The sequence below is a fragment of the Bos mutus genome, chromosome 24 (genome assembly GCF_027580195.1).
Source record: "Bos mutus isolate GX-2022 chromosome 24, NWIPB_WYAK_1.1, whole genome shotgun sequence".
Lineage (NCBI taxonomy): Eukaryota > Metazoa > Chordata > Mammalia > Artiodactyla > Bovidae > Bos > Bos mutus.
Window position 1 is genome coordinate 35,283,559 of NC_091640.1, and position 22,611 is coordinate 35,306,169.

The following is a 22,611-nucleotide window of genomic DNA, read 5'->3' on the forward strand; positions in this document are numbered from 1 at the left end:
TCAGATTTTTAAGGAAGTGACACAAAACTAAACTTCTCAAAGGGGACAGTGGAGGGCAGTGTGGTGCCCCCTGATTCCCCCATCATATACAGTCTAGTCTGGAAGGGAACACACACAGCACTGTATACTGTCACGCACGGCAGTGCTGCTGCCACAGAGGGCAGCCCGGGGTTTGAGAGCACTTAAATTTGACCCACAAGCAGGAGGTTTTCACATCCACATCCGTGGATAAATTTTTTTTGAAACCAGAACCAAAGTGAAATGATGATCAGACAACACAGTTCAACAACTGAGCTTAGTTTAGATTGTCACCATGGTGGCATGACTGACTTTTAATTGCATCTTTCCTGAATTTGTGTTTAGAAATAAAATTTGATACACGCAAGCAAGCAAGACCCAAGAATTTGATCAGATGACATATTTGATTAAAAGATGGGTCTCTCCACAAAGAGACTTAAATCTTGTCATGCTGAAACGACAAGTGGCTGTGTTTTCTTTTTTAAAAAGGACATAACCTTTAAAAATTGTATAAAGATTTGATTTTCCATTTACAGTTATTACAAAACATTAACTATATTCTCTGTGTTGTACAAAAAGGCTATAATTTCTTGTTGCTAGAAGATGTACTTGTTTTTTTCAAATTTGCCTGGTCCTTTCTGAGACTGTCATGTTCCTTTCAGTTGCGTATTCTACCTGTTGATTCTTAGTCATGGTAAATCGTTTTAGGTTTGGATGGTGAGCTTATCTTTAGAATCCCTGAGTGGATTAGGTAGAAGATGCGATTTCCCCCTCCCCCTAGAAAAAGCTTTCTGCCATCAGCCTGGGAGTTTTCAGTTCGCCCTCTTAGCTTAGGCTGTTCCTTCACACTGCTGCTGGTAGTGTAAGTTTAAACTCTGAGGCCACATAACAGCAGAGATGGTTATAATTCCTCAGGGAATACCTTTTTCTTTTTGCCCACATCTCAGGTGGGAGTGGATAAGCTCCTTGCTTCCTGTGCCAGTGAGCGAGTCCCTCTTCCTTCCGCACTGCCCTTTTTTGACAGAGTGTGTTGAGGGCCTCAGCTTTACCCAAGGGCACTCAGTGACCAACCTGCAGGCCTGAAGCCTTACTTTCTGGCCTCTTGCTATAAAACCCACGTTCTTTGGTTCCCAAAGTGGGACTCAACCTGCACTGCTCCCAGCTGTAAGTAACTGAGCTGCAGTTCTTACTCTGATTTTTCGTTCTCCTTCTTTTGTGAATCCTTCTTTCTTGTGATTTCTACAGTTATTTTATCAGCACCTCTAGGTATTCTAGGAAAAGCTATGTTCTGCTGAGCTGAGTCGTGCCATCCAACCATTTCATCCTCTGTTGTCCCCTTCTCCTCCCGCCTTCAGTCTTTCTCAGCATCAGGGTCTTTTCCAATGAGTCACTTCTTCGCATCAGGTGGCCAAAGCCGAAGTCAACCACAATAAATTTTAAAATTTCTTTTGAGCTCTGCTTATAGCTGACAAAAAATTCTATGCTAGTTAACATCTGAGAAAAGCAACACTTCATATGAAACATTTTAAACTTGCCTTGTCTCTGATTTACAGGCTTCCATGTTGTCAGGACAGAGATTCCAAAGCCTTGTTAACTCATCACTACAAAACACACAAAAATAAATATGTTCTTTATGGACACCATTCTCCTATACGTTAAAGCTATAAAAACAGTTGGAGTAAACAGTGAATTTTGGGGTGGTGATGAGTTTTGATCATTACATTTTGGTATTTAGCAAATTTTCTATATGAGCATATATTTTATTAAGTAATAATAACCATTAACTTTTTTCTAAAATAATCAAATGCACTATAAAGCAAAGAACAGTTAACTGGAAGGCAGAAGAAATGCAAGGATTATAGTGCCCGGCAACAACCAGAAACGAGATGCATCAACCTGACAGCAAGTGGATTTTCTGACACGAAAATACAGCAGAACCTATAGCGGTGGATCTTGTAAGCCGGAGACTAAACGGCAGTTCTGTCTTACGTGAACCCTAAGGGCTAATCAGGTGCAGTTTGCTTTAGTCATCTACGTACATACCAAACACAAGAAACTTGGAAAAACACAAAACCTGGAGAGTTCTTAGAGCAATATTTTCACTATGTAAACGCTTCTGTGATGACCCCACTACGGAGCCAGGTTTACTTACTTGCCCATCAGAATTTTTTTGCTGGGCCCTTTGCCCAGGAAGTCCTCCGGTGCTGCTCTTTTCCGTACTGCTCTTGTGGGCTTGCTGTCTGATGTTCTGTGAAAACAATGGGATTTCAGATGGATGGCAGAGACGGAACAGGGTTAAACGTACAAGAAAATTTAGTTACTGTTTTCTTCCTAAAGTACATGGACGCTTCATATTATCACACTCCTCAGAGAGAAGACAAAAATGCCACACGAGGGGACAAACTACAAGATGTGGGTACACAGCAAGCATTTTCCCCTCGATAATAACAGAAGTAAATCAAAGCAGTTGTATCTTTACAGAGTTCAGTTTATACTGTTACTTGAATACATTGACACAGGTATGGATGTCATGTAAAATAATCGTGTCAAGCTATATTCTGAAATGCCTTTCTCACACTGCTTGAGATGAGTATACACTTACCTTTCTTTCACAAAACTTGGGCAGCCTTCATTTTTCCATGAGTTCCAGTTTTCTTCAGTGTTTAATATATGCTGGGGAAAATAAATTACATTTCCATAATGAAGACTTTTGAGAGTTTACTGGGTGCTAAAAAGACTACGTAAATATAAAACACATACCTCTACCATCTTTGAAAATCTTTCTCCATCAGGGGGGTTTTCAGATAGTAGCTGTGATTAGAAAGAATATACTAAGCTTTCAACAACTTTCTGCATCATAGGAGTGGTTGTAGGCAGAGAACCAAGAAGTGTTTGTGGTCTTGTACCTGAGCTTAACTTTATCCTTATTTTCCTATTTGGGGCTGAAACAAAGAAAATTCTAAATTTTCATTTTGTTCAATCATGGGTTTGTTGCATGATGAACTTACTTGATAAACTGATTTTGTAGTATCTTCAATCCAGAGTGATTGCTCATCAGTTAAAACATAGTTTGAACTAGGAAACAAAGCAATAAAAGCATGGTTGAGTTTCAAGAATGTTTATTCAACTTAAAGGTTTATCTACTGTCTGAAACACAAAGCATGTAACAGAGAAGTCAACTGTGCTGTAAACAGTCAAAAATTACCAAAATGAGATCACAAATTGTAAGAGAAAATTCTTGTATTTTATTCTTTAGAAAGATGGTTGGAATTGAAGCCATTAAAATATATAATGGGGAATAAAACATTCAGTGAATCAAATCTGATTAACTATGAACAGAGCAATGACTGTTTTCTAGAATAGGTTCAATATGGCATAAAAGCCTCAGAGAAAATATTAACATACTCCTCTCCAAGACGCAAATAACTCATACTGTGTTCCTTTCAAACGCATTCTAAATGTAATAAATGAAACCCCCAAACCCTAGAGAAGGCTGAAGACAGACCCAGATTGTTAGCAGCTGCCATTGGTTCAGCTCTCACTGTACTAGGCTCCCTGTAGTTTATAGCCATCCAGTGAATACTGATAATGCCAGGATCTAAGAACGTCACAAACGTAACTCATTAAATTTTCAAAATGAGGAAATGTGCGTATGTTAAACAGACTACAGGGGCTCAAAGCTTAGGTCTGAAGCTTAAATTCAAACCCAGGTCTGCCCCTCGTTTCTACTATGTCATACTACACCTCCGCAACAGACAAGGATAACAACACCTTTGAGTGCTCCCTATGTGTTACCTTAAAATTACAAGTCTGAAAGCTGAAGTGCGGCTAGTGAGTGAGGAAAGTGGGATTCCAAACCAGCAGGAAGAAAGCCACGTTCTTTACACAACTGACACAACACTGCCCTACACATTTCCATCTGGTCTCGAGGAGCTCTGCCTCAGGGACGCGTGGGCCAGAAGGATGGGGCTGCACTGCAGGAGGTATGGGACCGATAGCACAGGTCCTGAGCAGGTTTCCTGAAAAGCCCAGGAAACCACAACGCCTCTGTGCTTCAAAGATTTATTTAATTTTTTTCAGTCGTAATGTCCTAGACAGTCCCACACCTGGAGAAAAACCATTATTGGCTGAGTTAGCAAATGAGGTTGGGAGAAGTTGTGAGCGAGGTGAGGACTAGCTCCACCCACGACAACTGAGAACTCCGGGATGCCTGGCGCTCTCCAGGAAAGACACTGACAGCCTTTTCTCTAAAACGAATTCCTTAGTGTCTTGTATCTTACAAAAGCCCTTGATTATCTAGTTTTCAGGGATGTGAGCCTTACAAATAAAATGAGCCCAGTACATAAAAAAAAGTACATCAAATACATCAACAAGCAATCTTTCTCTTTGCTGCCATTCATAAGCCATTTACTACCTATGTTAACTCACCTTTTGAATTTGACCTGCCCCTTGAGATACTGAAATAAAATGAGATACTGCAGCAGGATGTGTCGACGGAAGTTACTGTCACTCAGCTGTAAATCCATCAACTACTCAAAAAACAAGCACAACAGAGAACAGCACATTAAATTCAAACTCTGCCTAAAAGTACAGGAGATGTGCCTACAGAAATGGAAGATTTCAACTCAAAAACCATGCAGAGAACTCACTGTACGTGAGCCATTACCACACAAGCCCCAGCAGAGTGTAGCAAAGGCTTCGTTCAGAATTCTTAACCAGTTATGCCATGAGATTTATGTCAGTCGTTAACAATGTTCTATCTGTGGTCCTGAGGTCAGAACAAAAGGAGACATATAAAAAAGTAAAGGCAAGGAAGAATGACATGTAAAGAAATAGTGGCCAAAGGAGGGTCCCCGTGGATAAACATGCCAACAGATGCAGCTCTTTGTACTCCTAAAAGTGCCCGCAGCAGGGTGGGTGCTCAATAACAAGAAAATGAGAAGACTCAGAAGTGAAGAATCACCCACGAATAAAATGGACTGTTGTATTTTAGAGAAAATCATCACACCTGTATTATCACACGATCTCCATGAGAAAGGACTTGAAGGTGATTTGAGGAAGCTCTTCAACAACACTGCCACCTAGTGGTCGCCCTGTAGGATGACCTCAGCGATGAAGGCATCTGATCAGTCCCTGGAGGCGGAGGGCAAGCTGCTGCTCTCTGTCCATCCTCCCCTGCAGTGCCTGCCTCACTTTTACCCTGCTCATGACAGACCTCCTACACACCTGCCCATGCTGTTCTGCCTGAGACCTAAAGCAACAGTGGGAGGTTGCCGTCTTCTACAGGAATAACCAGTGAGTCTCCTGACATCCCCTGGAACCTGTCTCCAGCTCCAGGTCCCAAGTTCCTTGGGCGATGCTTCCACCTACTAACCCAGCAGCTGGGCTACACCCTCTCCAGGCGAAGCCACTCTGAGCTAAAGATGAGAACAGTCACTAGCTGGGGCCTGGGGCAGGTGTGCAGAAGGTCATTCACGTAAGCAGATGAAGCAGGCACTGCCGGCAGGGGACGGACAGAGCAAGAGAACAGCCATCCCGGGGGACCTGGTCACACGGCGGCCAACAGTCATTAGCCATATTACTCACCAGCCACTTCTCCAGGGCCGGCTCTTGTTCAAACAAACCCCATGTCTTTTCTGTTATCATATTAACCATCCCTAACCAGGAAGCTGAATGGCATGCTCGCAGCCTTCCCTTCCTCCAGTGCTGGATGACTCTATCTCCTCCACCTGGGCTCTCAGTTCCGACCTCAACTCCACTGACCATCACCGCCCCCTCCACTTGGTCCCCCACTACCACGGCCCCACCGGGCCTGGCCGTCACTCACAGACGCCCAGCTCTGAAATCTTTACTCACGAGCTCCTATCCAGGAGGTCTGCCACTCAACTGCCCAATGTACTTAATATTTGGACTTTATTGAGAACTTATGCTCCTTGAACCCTTACTTTCTGCATATCTCTAAGTCTCACCCGTTTTCACTCTAACCCTATTGTAGTCTAGGTCAGGAAACGTTTCCTTAGAACGCCAGAGAGTAAATACTTTAGGCTATGTGAGCCAAAAGGCATGTGATGGATAGTATGCAGGTACTTAATGTAAACATGTAAATGTTAAAAAACAAGCAGGAAGTGGGCCAGATGTGGCCTGTGAGCTGCAGTCAAGGGACCCCTGCTCTAGCCCACATGGTCTAGCTCTTCAATCACCATCTTGCCAACTTCTCTGACACCCTCGTCCCATACTTCTGTCACATCTACCAGGCAAAAGGGCAACCTGGATCAAACCAATTGTTGGTCACCTACTCTATCCTGATAAACACTGAGGCTCCCCATCGAGGCTGCAGGTAGAACTGCTTCAAAGAAAATACAGATCTCACAGCCATGCAGATGGAACCACCGCTATGCTACTGTCTCCAGTTTAGAAGTCTCCCTGATCTCTACTCAGCACCTTCACCCTCCAAGGCTTCTCCACAGCGACTATTTCTTGCCCTGCACTTAGCAGAATACTACTTGCTACCCAGCCCTCTCGCTCTCAGTGCATAACCACCTCTACCTTAAACGAGGAGGAAAAACTCACTAACTGGATGTTTCCACTGCACCCACATCCTCGTCTGCCTCGATCCTCTGCCACAACATCACCACTGAAGCTGATCCTTCTGTCTGGATGTCCCATCAGTAACTACCCTGGTGCTTGTCTTCAACCCTTTTTTCTTTCCCACTGAGCATTTAATAACTTCTCTCAAAAAGACCCCACAGCCTCACCTTCTCCTCCCTGAAGAGCAAAGCTTCTTGAAAGAACTGGCTACATTCAGTGCTCCCATCCAGTGCTCCCATCCAGCCCTCAGCCTGCCACAACCCGTGGGGCACTGCGTCACCAACCCACAGGAAATGTTTTCGTCAAGATCACCACTGACTGACTTGTTACATCCAGTGAACACTCTTCATAGTCCTCATCCTGCCTGATATGCTCGGCTTCCATGAAGTCACATCTTTCTAGTTTTCCTCCAATTCTCAATCTTCTTCCTCTCCTCTCCTTTCTTCCTTCTCTCTCAAGTGCTGATTTTCTTTAGGATTTGGTTTGATGCATTGTTCTCCTTCTAGTCTACACTCTTTTTAAATTACCACATATAAGCTGTTAACCAAACTATATACCAGATCTATACTTTCATCTCGCTCAGCTCCAGATCTGTGTCCTCAAGAAGCTACTTCACACCTCATCTGAATGTCCCACTGACAATCAATCAGATTTTCCGTCCAAAATCACACACACCAATTTCCCCCAACAAAGCCTACTTTTCTCCAGTGTTGGCTAATTCACGGAGAGGCTCCACCATTCACCTATTTGCCTAAACTACTCCAGGAAGACTTCCTGGAAAAAGCAGCAACCATGAACCACAGGAGCAAACCTAAAGTTGGGACACATATATATGAGAAGTAAGACATAGGAGGAACCAAGACTGAGGCAAGACCCTGAGGAGTTCAGTCTGGAACCCCTGGCTTGAAGAAACAGGCACTGTTTACGAACTTTTCATCTACCTTGAGCTTTAAAAAAATCATCTTTTCCACATTTACTTTTTATGCTGGATGATACTTTTTTTTAAAAATAAAAACAACAGATTGAAAACAGGAGTCAACAAGGCATTGAATCAGATGTAAAAGACTAGTTTGATCATTTAAACTAACTGCTTCACACTATCCTTAAGAAAACAAGGCCTCAACAAGTTAAAATGATCCCTCAAGGTCACACAGCAGTTAGTAAGAGGTAAAACTGAAACACTCAATTGTATTCTTTCTTCCACAATACACACTTTCTGGTTCTACTTTTCTTCAGTTATTTTAGAAATGACACCTTTACATGATGCAATGGGTCAAATATTTTTGTGTTGTCTTTGTTTTGTGAATAAAGGGCCGTTTATTGTCCTTAGTTTTTACTGCACCTCTTAGGCTCAGGCCTCAGCCTTTCTGATTATTATCCTAAACCTAAAAAGGCTCAGGCCACTCTTAGCTATCCTTATGTGCCTTTCTGTCAATAAATTGTACACATAAAAAATATCCCTTTCTGCACATTTGAAAATTTTGGTAATAAGAAAATTAAAAAGCAAAACAGTACCCCTTGTGAAACTAAACTGAAATATGAAATCTTCCATTTCTGTTACTTTAATGCAAAATACTTAAAAATATCTTTGCTAGAAAACAAAATATTAAGAGCATTTTCTTTGATCAAATTCTTAACTAATTTGTCAGATTAACAAATTAGATATTAACTAACATATCAGATCAAAATACCTAATTTTCAAATTATGGAGTATTTCTCAAAATTCAAAAAGGCACAGTTAAGTAATACAACATTCATCTCTCAAGATCCAGTTGCATATCAAATCCTAACGTTCTTACTTGTTCCACATTTGTTAAAGAACTGTTGATGCCCCTCTAGACGCTCCTTTCACTCTGGCAAGCACTGCCATGTATCTGGTGTTGGTGATTCTAACGCATGTACTATTATAGATACAACGTATCAATAAATATCAAGGTGTTTTGCATGTTTTCAAACCACACTACATGCATTTACTCTGCAAAAAGCTGTTTCATACATTATTTTTGACATGTACAGCTTAATACATGGAGCTCTAGTTCAGGGGTTGGCAAATTTCTGTTAAAGGTCAGCCTGTAAATTCTCTTAGGCTTTGTGGCTGTACCATCTTCACCATGACTACTTCTCTGTTGTCGCTGGGCAGAAGCAGCACAGACAACACGTTAAGAAATGAGTGTAGCTGGGAGTCAGAAATGCGCATTTATAGCAACATGCAGTGAGCAATGTGCTCCCCTGTTCCAAGTCATCCATTTTCGGTGCTTTATAAACTCAACGGGAAAAAATTTACCACAGTTTACCACCCACCCAGTCTTTTACTTATGAACATTTGGTAATTCCCACATTTTCACTCACAGACACATAAGTTACAATCAATGTGAGTCTTTTGTGTGATTCTCTAGGGCCCACTTCTTAGAAAAGAAGTTTTCACTTTGCTCTTTGTTATAAAATTGCTCTGCAAAGTGGCTGTTTTCAATTTATACTCATGCATTGGAGAAGAAAAGGGCAACCCACTCCGGTGTTCTTGCCTGGAGAATCCCAGGGACGGCGGAGCCTGATGGGCTGCCGTCTATGGGGTCGCACAGAGTCGGACACGACTAACACGACTTAGCAGGAGCAGCAGCAGTGGTGTGTGCACTAGCTCTCTGTTCCCCAGAGTTCTGTCAATATATTTTTTGTTAGGATATTTAAATTTTGCCAATTTGTTGTGTGAAGTGATTATCTCATCATTTAAGTTTCTTTAGCTACTACAGATGTTTATCATCCTTTCTAAGCTCATTGGACCTCCCTGGTGGCTCAGACGGTAAAGCGTCTGCCTACAGTGCAGGAGACCTGGGTTCGATCGCTGGGTCAGGAATATCCTCTGGAGAAGGAAATGGCAACCCACTCCAGTACTCTTGCCTGGAAAATCCCATGGATGGAGGAGCATAGTAGGCTGCAGTTCATGGGGTTGCAAAGAGTCGGACACGACCGAGCGACTTGACTTCACTTCACAGCTCATTAGCTACGCAGGTTCCTATATCTGTAAGTTACTTGTTCATACCATCTTCCCAGTTTTCCATGTGGCTGTGTTTTTGTCAAAGGAATACTCAGGATAGTCACCTTTCTTGGTTCTGGAGGTGGTGAATACCTTCTCCTAATTCTGGCTTGTCTTTTCATGCTGTCCAGGTCTAGTTCTTTTTCCTTCTTTATACCTGTACTGATACTTACTCTCTGTTTTAATTATTAGACCTTTATAGGTCTTAATATCTGTCTGACAGGGCAACTGTTCCCACCTTCTTCTAAATTTTCCTAGTCACTCTTGGCGTTTGCTTTTCCATAAAAGTATTAAGATCAACTATTCAAGTTCCTTTAAAGAGCCTGTTTGGATTTGATTCAAAACACACTGGATTTATGGACATATTTGGAGAGGAGCAGCACTGGGTCTTCCTATCTATAAATGTCATCAGACCTCTTCATTTTTATCATTTCTCCATGAAGATCTCTCCCAGGTATTAGTGTTCACTGCTGTTTTAAACGTTTTGTTAACAGGAACACTATTGATGTTTTCCTTTTGTAACTTTGCTTAATCTTCCTCAACTGAAACAAGTCTGTTGGTTCTCTCAGATTTTCTTTGTAGACAATTGTATCGCCTTCAAATACAGACAGTGCAGTCTTTTCTTACGGAGGCATACAACTCTCATTTCTTTTCTGTTTTCTCTTACTGAAATGACTAGGTCCTCCATTACAGCACTGAGCAGAAGTATGGTTGGTAGACATCCATGTCTTGTTCTTAAAATTACTGAGAATTCTTTTGAATTCCCTTCTCATTTGTTTTTGTAATATGCACTAGTTATTATTTAGTCTTTATTTTTAAAAAATAACTAGTTGATTTATTAGTTTTTACAATATATTTTTATCTCTATTCATAAGTGAAATTGATATATACATTTTTTTTCTTGTCTGTCGTTATCGTGATTTCATTTAAAAGTTACATTAATCTTATATAAGATTAGGTTGCTTTTCCTTTATTCCGTGAGGTACTGATAATATCTACTTAAAAAAATTGAGGCCTGATGTAATTTGAAAGGTGTCACTTTGGTTACTATTTCCTTGTTCTATGTTTATTCTGGGTTTTAATTTCTTTGTGAATCCATTGTGGCAATTAATTATTCTATGAAATTACTATTTCATTAGATCTAAAAATACAGCAGTTCAGAATATAGTCTCTTACACATTTTATTGTCTCTTGACTTCCAATTACTCCTATTTTTATTGCTAACAATGTTTATTGGTACCTTTTTATTTTTTTCTTGGTCAGGCTTGTTCTATGAGAACTGTTACAAAAATTCTTTTTATAAAATTTTTCTTTTCAAGCTTTTGGTTTTGCTATGTTCTATAGCTTCTTATATTTCATTAATTTGTGCTATTATCTACTTCTCTCAAGGCTTATTCTGTATCTTTTTCAGCTTATTAAATTCTCAGTCGTTCGTTCTTAAATTTTTCATTAGTGCAATATTTTTCAATATTTCAAGTAATATTTTTACCTCTCACTTTGTGACCCACACACATGACACAAAATACTTCCAGTCTGCTGTATAACAACGTATTTATAACAAATTTAGAATTTCCATTATGATTTCCTCTTTAATTCCTGGAGAATGCTTTTCATGTTTCCATACATTCACATCTTTTAAAACTATCCTTTTCATAGTTCTAATTTAATTGCCCCATGGCCAGAGAATGTGTGTATTCTGCACAACAGGAAATCTCTGAAATACGCTGAGACGTCCTTTATGACCTAGTACACAAATTTTGTGAACACTGCATGTGTACTCAAAACATTATCTGTACTTGTGTACAAGTTTCCACATATACATCAGGATTATTTTTTTTATTATGCAAACCTATCATATACCTGTTAATCTTGGTCTGCCTGAACCATCGGGTTCTCAAGTTCATTATTGCTAAAATCTTCCATCTACCTACTAATCTTTAGTTTGCTCAACCCATCAGTTTTTGATGAAGGCACTTAAAATATCCCACTATAACTGTGGACCTGCCAATTTCTCATATTGTTTGAAGTTTTTCCTGATATATTTTGAGGGTATATTATTAAGTGCAGGTAAGTGTATGATATCTTCTTCGTGGCTCATTCCTTTAATATGCATTCCTTCATCCTGCTGCTGCTAAGTCACTTCAGTCGTGTCCGACTCTGTGCGACCCCATAGACGGCAGCCCACCAGGCTCCCCTGTCCCTGGGATTCTCCAGGCAAGAACACTGGAGTGGTATATTCCTTCATCCTACTTAACATTTTTTGCCTTAAATTTTATTTGTATTTATGTAGCTTTCTTTTTGTTGGTATTTGCGTGGTATGTCTCTTTCCACCCTAATACTTCAACTTTTTTGATCAGTTTTTACTTATATACATCCTCCATGGATGCAAATTATTATGCACGTGCTCTATATTCCAGTTGTTAAATTTCTCTTGTGTTCTCTCTTCCACATAAGTTTAAAGCTTCTTAGGTCTATTTTTATTGCTTCTTAATGCAAACCAATGGAATTACAAAGCTTAGCTAATCAAACTAGAAGGGTAAGATTATAAAAGGCATATCTCTTTAAAAGGAAACCACTATTCCCGGGAAGACAAACCAACAGCCATCTAGCACACGAATCTGTGATTTTCTCTTGGGCCTTTGGTGATGTGGGCTTCTCCCTGCCTTATCTGAGCTAGTTTAGAATGTTTCCTTTACTTCAAATAAGAGTGCCTGTATATAATCTCCAGTTTGCCTAATAATTTGGTAAAAATAATGTATAAACTTTAATATTAATTTTTTTCTGTTAATTGAGTAGCCTTTGCTTTTCTGGGAAAGCCCAGGGACTTGTCTGTCAGGGAGTAGGGAACAGGACAGCAGTCTTTCTGATATAAAAGTGGTATTGCTGTAGGAGCTGCCTATTTCTCAAATACTGTATAAAACTGATCAACTGTGTATCTTGAGAGATTTCAAGGAAAACATAACCTCTCTCAAGTGTACTACAGTTCTTTCTTAAATTGTTTAAAGGGACCACCGAGTTCCTACATAATCCTGGGAAGTTGTTCAAGTGGCAGTGACCACCCTCGTTGTGAATGTTTCTTTTCAAATGCCTGTCAGCACTTATAAATATACTGACTTAGGTCTCTGTGTAAATCCTGACTATGTAGTGCTCTCATCTCTCGAGGAACTAACATTTTTAATGGTTCTTTTGCTATAGTTATTACTAATTTCTATTACTCTGGCTAATAACATAGTCACAATGGGTCATTTCTCATTCCAGCTTTATTCTTATCTTTATATCAGTTAACCCGTCCTCTCTGCCAATTCTTTTAGAATTTGTTCTTCTTTAGAATTAGGCTCCAGATCCAGAGCCTACATTGGCAGGGTATTTTTTTCTTAAACCCTATCTTTAGTCATGGCTGCTTGGCAGCCCCAAAGAATTTACTCTCTTGTTTCCATAACTATGGCTTGACTCACACATGGAAGGGATTCTAAAAACAAGAAAGAATGATGAGTATGCCCTAAACTTTCCACTATGTTCACTGATATTCATGGAGCTGCCCTGCGTCAGACCCAGAGTACAAGAGTGTTACAAGAAAGACGGCAGCTCAGGCCCCCCACCTTGAGGACCGTTTCAAGTTGGTTTTATTTCATGTACTGAATAAAGGTTTAGTAATTGTGTTTGCCTTCTCAGATGAGTGGAAGCACACTCATACGTTAAAACTGGCATGAGTGTCAGCAAAAGTCTTCGAACAAACTGCAGTTTGTAAAACTCTAAAGGTTCATCAATGCCTGCATTGTATGCTGGAAATACATGGGGAAAATATGAAGATTGCACAAGAAGGGTTCTATGCTGAAATTTAAGATAAACTTGCTGCCTAACAGGCAAGACATCACTCCTTACATTCTTTGCTGCAATTCTCTGTGCCTTTTTTTCTTTCCATACCTCTGTCATAATATTACCTAATGGGATTCCAGTGCTTAACCCGGAGAGCTCACGCTGTCTGCACTGGTGAAAACGCTCACAGTCAGTAAAGGAGACACTATTCTAGATAGATAGGGTTTTTTTGTTGTTTTTTTTCTCAGCAGAAATATTTCTCCCCTGCTTTCTGGTACCTATTGTTGATATCTGTTAGGACTCTGTTCCAGTATATTTGTGGGGTTTTTCCCCTCTCCCCTCTTTGGTGGCCTATTTAAGGTCTTCTCTTTATACTCGCAGGTAACAGCATAATGTACTGAAGTATGGATTCATCTTTCTTTATCCTGCTTGGCAGCTGCAGCACGCTTTCAATGTGAGAACTTGGGACTTTCTTCAGTCCCTTAGTTTTTCCACCATTCTCTCCCTTCTGTTCTTTGGAAATCCTCCTTAAATATATGCTGGAATTTCTCAGTCTATCTTCCATGGCTCCTAACTGCTTTCAGGTTAGCAAAAAAATCTGTCTCTTTGTACTCTGTTTTCAGTGAACTTTTCATCACTCATTCTCTTGTCATCTATGTCCAATCTATTGTTCAATTCTATGTGCTATGCTTTCAATGATCATATTTGACTCTCAAGTAGCTGTCATATTAAACTGTTCTATTTCATTTCTGCTCAAATTTTTCAGTTTCACAATTTCCTATTCTCAAAGGATGTTCTATTGTCAGTGATCTCTTTGATCATCCAAACATACATAAAGTTCTGGAACATATACATCAATAGTTGATTTTGTTGGTGATCTTTCTTAGCACTGGATTTCGGAATTCATCAGAGAGTTCTGAATGAAAGGACAGCCTTTGGCAGAAGAATGGTAATATCTATCTTAGCTTCTTTTCAAAAATGGGTTAATTTCTACCCCAGGCTCTGGCTTCAAGCAGGTGAATGTGGCTCTGGCTGCTCGTCTCACATGGAACCCAACTGGTCTCACTCATAGCCAAACCCTTGGGTGCCATCGCCTGCTTGGAACATAGGATCCAGGCGGCCCAAGGCTTCCTTTTCACCTACTACTTGGCAGTTCTGGTCCATGAAGATATTTACCCAGCTTTGGATAAGGAAGCCCAGCTTTGTCTTTGTGGTTTTCTTTTTATATTTTACCTATCATTGCTATGTGTCTGGAGCAAAAGAAGTGAGCTGAAACAAACTCAATGTGCCATCCTGACTAGAAACTTACACAATCCCTTAGCACTGTAACTGAAAAAAACGTACTTATTAAACTGTATAAATAAAATTAGCAGGGAATTTTAAAACCCCTTGTTGTACCTAAATGGAAAATTACAAAATATTTTCACAAATGCAAATTAAATCCTAACTTAAGGTTCAAATATATGTACTTGAAAGTAACTAAAACCCACTTATCCTAAAGTAAATTTACAAAACAGACAATGCACAACAATTTCGTTTACCTTTGAAATCAGTCTTACTTCTACAAGAAAAAAACAGGACTCTCCAACTAACATTTACCAGTTTTAACAAAAAATAAAGTCAGAAACTTTTCTACTGTATTTAACTTACAAGAGTATCAGCTAAATAATAAAAACAAAAATATTTCTTACTGTGCTTCGTGAAAAAAGGAGATTCATACCTTTTCACTTGTTAAAAATTTTGCAAAATATACATGCTCTCCTCCTGTTTTCAATTCTTCCATCTTTTTCCTTGAGGCCTGAGTATCATCTAATTTATAACTCTTAAAAACAGCTAGGACTTCTTCAGAATACTGCAAAATAAAAATACAAATTAATTTGGCACTGTTGCGCAATCACTTGCTTAGTGCTTCTCTATATCAAAATAATCTGTAATTTATTTCTAGTTAACCATATATGCATACTGAAGGCACATTAAGGAAGAAAAATTATGACAGCAAAATAGGATAAAACTATTCTGTGTGAGATTTTATGGTTATTCTAAAACTAGAATATGCTCTCTACTTCTGAAGATATGTGATTTCTTAAGTAGTATGTGTAAGGAGAAAACAGAGAAGGTAAAGTTTTGAGAGAATAAAGAGATTTGTCAGTAAAGTTAGCTGTCTAATCAGCAGTGGGAACTCTCAAGCCTCTTCTGTGCTAAAGACAGCGACCAAATAAAAACATGATGTCAAACTCTATCCAGCCGAGGGACAATTCCAAGTGACTTCTCACTTACTATTTAATCTCAATTTGGACAGTTATAGGGGAAAAAAAAAAGTACTGCATATAAAATAAAAACTTTATTGCATATAAAACTTTAAAAAGTAACACAGAATACACACTATTCTACTTTTAAAAGCTATACCTATTAACTTTAGATTCTGATTACAACAAAAAGGACAAAATGACCTTTAAGTAGCCAAGGAAAGAAATACAGAGAATTCTTTAAAAAAAAAAAAAAAAGCAAATTTTTCCTGCAAAAGTCAGACAGCAAATATTTTAGACCATATGACTCATCAAATGGTCTCAACTACAAAAGTCAGCCATCACAGCACAAAAGCAATCACAAATAGGAAAATTGTTGGTGTGGCTGTTTGCCAATATTGTATTAACTTTATTTACAAAAGCAGGCATTAGGCTGGATGTGGTCCAAGGCCATAGTCTGCAAAGTCCTGTAATAACAGAACAGGCAAAATAATTCTGTGTGAAATAAAGGCAGAATGTAGTCTGCAAACAGTTCACCAATGCATGTTGACCATACTATGTAAAAAATCAAACCAATATAAAAAACCAAAGCTGTAACTACTAACCTTTAAATCCTCAAATAATTTATAAACTACTCTCAAAATCAACTGTTTACATAGTAATCTACAGCTTACCATCTATATCATGAAATAGGTATAAAAACATATAGTCAGAAGAACTAAATAGTGAAAAGTGTGCTGGACAAGAGTCAAGTTCTGACTCTGCCATTAGCTATAAAATAATGGGCTTTTGGTACTCTGCAACGGCAACTCACCTTGAGAAAAGTTTTCCATGAGATTTTCTCATAGCATTGCACAGGGTTTCTAAAGTAATCCTGAAGTGACCAAAATTTTCGGTACAGGTTGTAATCAATTGGAATGGAGCTGATAAAACAAATGTTACATTAAATAAATCATTTAAGTCCTTTTAGAAATATCTAAATGCTTTAGTTTTCCTTGGGGCACAAATCCTTTTAAAAAGTTAATGAAAGCCTCTTTCCCCAGAAAAGAAAACAAATTCATAAATACTTATATAAACTTTACTATAAATAATTTCAGGGGTTCTCAGACCCTTATTCTGTCTTTATCTTCGGTAATGGAACCCCTGAATTTTGGCTGGATACATTCAGAATTTAAGGCTGCCTTCCCAACCTCTCTTGCACCAGGTGTGGCCATGTGATTAGGTCCTGCCCAATCATTTGGGAGCGGGAGTCACATGTCCTCTGTGGGCCATTTCTCACCATTTTCCCTTTTCCCTGGCTGGAAGGCAGATGTGATGATGAACCATCCAAGACGGCAGGAAAAAAGCAAATACCCGGGGACAGTGGACTAAGAAGTTAGAAGGAACCCGGGTTCCCAGACGACCTCCCTCAAGAGGGCTACTGCATCAGCCCTGAAGCACCTGTCTTCAGACTTTTACATGAGAAAGAAATTAATTTCTATGTGGTTTAAACTAATGTTCATTTGACTCTAATGTTAAAAGTCAAAGGTGCTATATCCCACACACTAAGTTAAGGAGACCTAGTAAGGAACAAACACATTAGGTACATATTAATTTAGGATTATAAAAATGACATTACTAGTTCAATCTGGATACATTACAAATCTTCAGTGTGAACACATATTCTCTTAATTTTTAATTTTGCAAGCAATCATTATGCTATAAACTGTTTCAATTTTTGATTTTAAAATAGACATTTAGACTTTATATCAGCAAATCCTATTATCAGAAACGGCCAATGAAGTCTTTCAGTATTAACCATATGTTAAAAATGGCTGCAGTATCAACTACTTCATATCCCCCAATATCTACAAAAATATTTCCATATCACCACTTAAAATTAATTCTGTCTGTAAACATAATTGCATACTAGCTTATTCCATTCTTTCTGAATAAACCTTAACCTATGGATTATAGTTAGCATCTTTGCTAAGCTTCATGCCCAAATATTCCAAGAAACACTGTAATTTTATACAGGAAACAGGAACTAGGTTTAGTGACCCATATAGCACCATGATCGCAAAGTGAAATGGAAGGGAGAAAGGGAGGAGCTGCCTGTGATTAGCTTTTCAAACGTTAAGCATCTGTATAAGGTCGGCCACACCTAAACAGCAGACTGCCTGCACACAATTTAGAAACCAAATGATTCAGTCCATTAGTGATTTAGGAGCTAAAATTTTAAGACATATATAAAGTTACAAATAAAAGGAATCTGTAAGCATTATTTCCTTCATCCTTGTCTACATTCTCCTACCTCCTTCCTCTCTGTACCTTAGTACTTGGTAAATCATTAAGGTATTTTCTGTGTAAATCAAGAAATCTGAACTTCTAAACACTCACCAAGTTGTTGGAGCTTCATCATCTCCCATTTCACCTTCTTCTACATCCATTCCTTCTTCTCTGTCCTCTGTGTGCTAAATTTTAAAAAATGTATATCTGGTCATGAAGCAGTTGTCAGGCAGAGAGAATTCTATACAACAGGGATCCAAGAACTCAAGAGCAGTATGACAATAAGATAATCATGAAGACATAGTGTAAAGTTTTAAACCAGTCCTTTTCCAAATGTGATCAGTAGATTCTCTCCACGAAGAGAGAATCTATGGCAAAACATGATTTGGAAATATAGTACACAATGATCTTTGGAGAAGTGAGAGGATCATTAGTACACTAAGGACTCCATGAATCACAGTAACTAACCCTCAAAGGGAATTTAAGTAGTTTTTTCCCCCAGCTTTAATTGAACTCTGAAAATCTTCCCCAACTCGTACACATAACACTTATTATCTGGGAACACTTTAGGATATGCTTGGTGTCCAGCTCCATATTGAAAAATTTTAAACAACTAGTTTACATAGAATAGTCCAAGAAATACCTAAAAGATACATAAAAGGGAAAGGAAAAATCTTAAAGTCAGTATCATTTCCAAATTGACAATGATTATAATTTAAGGGATAAATTAAGTAAAGTATTCTGATTAATTTAATGTGAAATATCAGTTATATCTTATTAAAAATTTTTTAAACTTTGTAACTTGCTCCTAAATGAAGAGCAGGTAATGAATGTCTAACCATTTGCCAACTCTGGACTGTTTTCAATGCCACATATGCTCAGTTGGGTCCGACTCTGTGACCCCATGGACTGTATAGCCCGCCATGCTCCTCTGTCCATGGAATTTTCTAGGCAAGAACACTGGAGTGGCTTGTTACTTCCTTCTCCAGGGGATCTTCCCTGACCCAGACATGGGATTGAACCCATGTCTCCTGAGTATTCTTTACCACTGTGCCACCTGGGAAGTCCTAGTTATCTCAATAACAAACTTAAAATATGTTCTGTTGATTTCACATCAGCCTCACCTTCTGACCCAATGTGCTTTCCTGCTCATTGGTATTGAAAACAGTGACATTTTCCAGATTAAACTGACTCTGCAAGTTAAGACCTATTAAAAAAACAAAAAAAAAAGATTTTCAAAGCAAACCCAAACACCTAAACCAGTTTAAGAATACAACTTTGTTGTCATATAACTAAAATATATAAAATGATAAATAACTAATTAAGCAAAAGATCAAGTCAGAAATAATATCACACTTGATTTTCAAATTCTTTCTAAAATTCATTTCTTGAAGGTGCTTTTAGAGTATGCAGAATTCTATATATACTAATACAGATATAGTTGCTTTGTTATTTATGAATATTCTAGAACAATTTTACAGAATGCTTTATGTACTAATTTATGATTTTGCTGAAGCACAATCAGAAACTGTATTACTCAGATAGTATAAATGTGTAATAATATATACAAAAAAAGTTATAGTGAGAGCCATGTTTCTCACTGTCAGGGAAAGAAGTTAGAAATAAGCAGGTCTACTGGTGCGAGGTTAGATTCACAAGTTATCAGTCACTATGATATCACTGTTTTAGGTCATTTAAAAAAAATGTAGACAGATAACATAAAGATGCATATGTATATGTTAGTATTTATTCATATCTTTCCAAGCTCTGTCCACTGAGATGGCCTAGAAGCAGTGATATTCTAGTAATAAAATAACTAGCATATCTAGGGCCCAGATCTTGTCTTAAAAATAAGACAAATCAGGCTCTTTGGAGAAGTGGCTGATTCCAGTGGCTGAGAAGGAAAAATGCATGATGCACCTCAACTATCCTTTTATATCAGGATGCATGAAAGTGATCCGAGGGGGAGAACAAGAGCAATCTGAACAAAGTAAAAAATGATATTGTGAGATTATAACTCATATAAAATAAATATTCATGAGTTTCATTTTGAAATAGATGACTGAACTGATAAGTAAACAAGGGGGAAAACACAACTGTTGTTTTTTTTTTTGGCTTCGTTGCATGGCTTATGGGATCTTACTTCCCTGACCAGGGATCAAACCTGGGCTCTCAGCAGTGAAAACTCAGAGTCCTAACCACTGGTCCATCAGGGAATTCCAGAGACAACTCTTCTTTAGAGAAGAATTCCAATTCATAAATGTAGAAGGTATGAAAGAGATAGAAAATCACCACCAGGAAACCTAATAATAATCGCTATAGGCAAGATCCACTGATGAATGCTACTAAACTCAGTGGACAAAGGTTTAAGGAGGAAAAGAATATTTGCAAAGCCTCAAAGTATCTCCCTCCAAATATTTATTAATTACAAAGGGGAATATAGTAGCTTGTAGTAGAGAAATATAGCAATCAACTATCTTAATTAGGTGATCAAGGATAACATCCCCAGTAAAAAGATACATCAACACCATGCTGAAACGACGCACCGAGAAAAGCACATCACCTCTGTGGTCTTCTTCCTCAAATCCACAACTGCAATCTAACTATGAAAAACACTGGACGAACATAAACTGAAGGGCATTCTACAAAATACCTGACCAGGACTCTTCAAAACTATGAGGGTCATGAAAAAAATTGCAAAGGCTGAGGAACTGTCACTGACTGGAGAGATTAAAACGACATCACAACTAAATGCAGGATCCTGGATTTGATCCTTAAACAACAAAGAAAGCAGCGATAAAACTGATGAAGTCTAAATAAAGTACTGCACCAATGCTGATTTCTCAGTTTTGATAAATGTACATAGTATGTAACAGGTTAACATTAGGTGAAGCTATTCACATACTTTATATCTAGTATCTTTACATATACATATACTCTAGACTTTAAGTCTAAAATTATTTTAAAACAAAAAGCCTTTTTTTTTTTTAAGAAAAACTAATACGCTAGATGAAGTCATTAAGCTAGTGAATGAACTTGGCTCACCATTCTGTATTACTTACTTAAAATATCTTTGTCTATTCTCTGTTACTCAATAGCACATGACATAATTCTCCATTAGGTTAAAAATTTCAGTCATACTTAACTAAATTTAATGGATAAACTACATGCTAAAACAGCTTTCTAAAGGTCTTGGGATATACTCTACTGACTCTTCAGCATCTACAAACACAAGAAAAGAATAAGTACTACAAGATATCCCCAAATGCCAACCTAGCTTCTGTTAGTAAGTATGTTTGGAAACCGGAAGGCACTTGCATCAACGATAAGACTGTAAAATGAAGCAGCCACTTGGGAAAACAGTCTGGTGGCCCGTCAAGAACTTAAACACAGAGTTACCACGTGACCCAGTAATTCTACTCTGATATATACCTCCAGGAGAAATTAAAACAGTCACCATGCTGCTGCTAAGTCACTTCAGTCATGTCCGACTCTGTGAGACCCCATAGACGGCAGCCCACCAGGCTCCCCCGTCCCTGGGATTCTCCAGGCAAGAACACTGGAGTGGGTTGCCATTTCCTTCTCCAAAACAGTCACCATATGACCCATCAATTCCATTCTATGTATATGCCAAGAGAAGTGAAAACATACATCCACACAAAACTTGTACACAGATACTCACAGCAGCTTTATTCACAATAGCCAAAAAGCAGAAGCAACTCAAGTGTCCATTAACTGATAAATGGATGAACAAACTGCAGTCTATCCATACAGAGAGTATCATTCAGTTGTAAAAAAGAATCAGCTACTGATACATACGACACAGATGAACCTTGAAGATGCTAAGTTAAAAAAGCCAGTCACAGAAGACCACATATTGTATTATTCCATTTTTTAAAATGTCTAGAATAGGAAAAATCCTGAGATGAGTAAGTAGATGACCTATTCTTCGGGGCCTGGGAGAAAGGCAGGGATGGGGGTAAGTGCAGAATGACAGCGGGCACAGGGCTCCTATAGGAGGAGAAATGTTCTAAAATCAGCTGCAGTGATGACTGCACAACCCTGTGAATATACTAAAAAACAGAAAACTGCACATTTTCAATGGACAACTGTATGGTATGTGAATTCACATCTCAGTAAAGCTGTTAAAAAATAGAAAAAGTTGAGCTTCCAGTAACAGAAGGCTAATAATTAACCAGCTAATTAACAATTCAGATTAATCCTCTCACTATGGACAACTACAAACCTGGATCAATTACATTAATTCTATAAATTCCTACAGAGCATAAACCCGGTTCACAGCACTGTTTTAGGCAATGAAATAGAAAAATTGGTTTTTCTTAAAAACTGTAGAGAGCTAACATTCAGTGAGGAATATATGGCAAAAACCAAGAAGGCAAGAAAGATAAGCAATGCAGCGTCAGCACTCAAAGCCACTTCTGTCTGTCAAACAGGAAGAATCAGTTGCAAAACTGAGCCACTCTTTTAGCAGCTTCCTGAAGTGAGGATGTTAAAAATAAATCTGAGTCCAAGAAAGGTGTGGAATCTAATAAATCCTACCCCAACCATCTTCTAGGCTGGGACATACAGGACTACGTCCTCGGGTAGGGATGAACCAAACTGCAGCCCAGTGCCAAGTCTTCT

General features: G+C 38.5%; 1 protein-coding gene across 1 annotated transcript in view; it reads right to left on the reverse strand.

Annotated features, from left to right (window-relative positions):
* The window catches only part of THOC1 (THO complex subunit 1), a 37,040-nt gene that overhangs the window by 3,027 nt on the left and 11,402 nt on the right, over positions 1-22,611 (reverse strand). The window contains exons 8-17 of the mRNA XM_005898888.3: positions 19,092-19,174; positions 18,079-18,152; positions 16,514-16,622; positions 15,174-15,305; positions 4,447-4,547; positions 3,027-3,093; positions 2,779-2,829; positions 2,621-2,691; positions 2,171-2,266; positions 1,554-1,619 (exon numbers count right to left, since the gene is read on the reverse strand). Of these exons, the coding sequence (XP_005898950.1) occupies positions 1,554-1,619; positions 2,171-2,266; positions 2,621-2,691; positions 2,779-2,829; positions 3,027-3,093; positions 4,447-4,547; positions 15,174-15,305; positions 16,514-16,622; positions 18,079-18,152; positions 19,092-19,174 (850 nt within the window). The remainder of the gene's footprint in view (positions 1-1,553; positions 1,620-2,170; positions 2,267-2,620; positions 2,692-2,778; positions 2,830-3,026; positions 3,094-4,446; positions 4,548-15,173; positions 15,306-16,513; positions 16,623-18,078; positions 18,153-19,091; positions 19,175-22,611) is intronic.